General features: G+C 56.7%; 1 protein-coding gene across 1 annotated transcript in view; it reads right to left on the bottom strand.

The window, feature by feature from the left end:
• Positions 1-1023, bottom strand: part of HOXA11 (homeobox A11) — a 4559-nt gene extending 3536 nt beyond the window's left edge. Inside the window, exon 1 of the mRNA XM_008632049.2 lies at positions 9-1023. Within this exon, the coding sequence (XP_008630271.1) occupies positions 9-516 (508 nt within the window). The 5' untranslated portion in view covers positions 517-1023. The remainder of the gene's footprint in view (positions 1-8) is intronic.
• Positions 1024-1316: the final 293 nt, after the last annotated feature.

Genomic DNA, 1316 nt, shown 5'->3' with positions numbered 1-1316 from the left:
CGCCGCGCCCGCGGGCCCCTTCTCGCCACTCTTGTCTACCGGGTAGTCCGCCGAGGCCAGGTTTTCCGCCGTGCCATAAGCCGTCTCGAAAAATTGGTCGAAAGCCTGGGGCAGGACCCCGTTCCTGCCCACCGTGCTATAGAAATTGGAGGAGACGTTGGTGCTGGGGTGGTAGACGTTAGCTGTGTTTTTGCCGAACATCTCGCCCATGCTAGCAGTGTTGGTGGCAGGCAGGCAGTCTCTGTGCATGATCTCCTCTGCGGAGTAGCAGTGGGGCAGATTGTTCCTGGGGTGCCATTTACTGGAGGGATCAATGGCATATTCCCTGAAGGTAACTTCTCTCACAGGTTGGACCTGGGGTAGGTTGGAGGAGTAGGAGTATGTCATAGGGCGAGAAGACGGGGTTTGGGGCAAAAAAGAAGGGAGGCTGGAAAAATCAGGACCCGAGACGTAGTAAGTACAACTTGGCAAATACATGTTAGAGGAACAAGGAACACGCTCATCAAAATCCATCATTAGGGCTACCTCGGCTTCTCCGCATTAGCTGAGCTTAACATGATTCTCTAACGCAGCTGCCCCTTTGAAGCGGATCCGTGAAGTAAGAGATGGGGAGACGTAGGCTGACGTGGAGAGCTCTCCCGGCGGCGGCAGGGAGGTGCGGTCACGTGGCCCGACGTTGACATTGACGAGCGGCGGGCCCGGGCCCCGCTCCCTTTGTGGCCGTCGCGGGGGAAAGCAACAGCTCGTCGCCAGCGCCCAGGGGCGAGCCGAGCGCAGGTTGGCCGGGGGGGAGCCCTGGGGGACACACAGCCGCCCTGCCACTGCCCCAGACTTAGCCGCCCGGTCCCTGGCACCCTCTGGCTCTGGAGCAGAGAGGCTTATCAATTCCCCTCAGGGTTAGGTGAGACCTTTCTGTTTGTTTGTGGGCTTGCTGGGGCGTTCGGCGGCTCGCTGGCAGGCTACGAGAAGGAGGGCACCGTAGAGATGGTCGCACGCTTTCTTCTGGAAAGCTGCTTCCGAGGAGGAAACGCTCCTGAAGAAAACTCCCTGGCACCCTCTGGCTCTGGAGCAGAGAGGCTTATCAATTCCCCTCAGGGTTAGGTGAGACCTTTCTGTTTGTTTGTGGGCTTGCTGGGGCGTTCGGCGGCTCGCTGGCAGGCTACGAGAAGGAGGGCACCGTAGAGATGGTCGCACGCTTTCTTCTGGAAAGCTGCTTCCGAGGAGGAAACGCTCCTGAAGAAAACGTCTTTTTTTTTCCTTTTTTTTTTTTTTTTTTTTTTTTTTTTTTTTTTTTTTTTTTTGTTTTTTCTCTCCCC

Source organism: Corvus brachyrhynchos, unplaced genomic scaffold (assembly GCF_000691975.1).
Source record: "Corvus brachyrhynchos isolate BGI_N302 unplaced genomic scaffold, ASM69197v1 scaffold53, whole genome shotgun sequence".
In the NCBI taxonomy this organism is placed as follows: domain Eukaryota; kingdom Metazoa; phylum Chordata; class Aves; order Passeriformes; family Corvidae; genus Corvus; species Corvus brachyrhynchos.
Note: the sequence above shows the minus strand (reverse complement) of the source record. Positions and strands in the feature narration are given on the sequence as shown.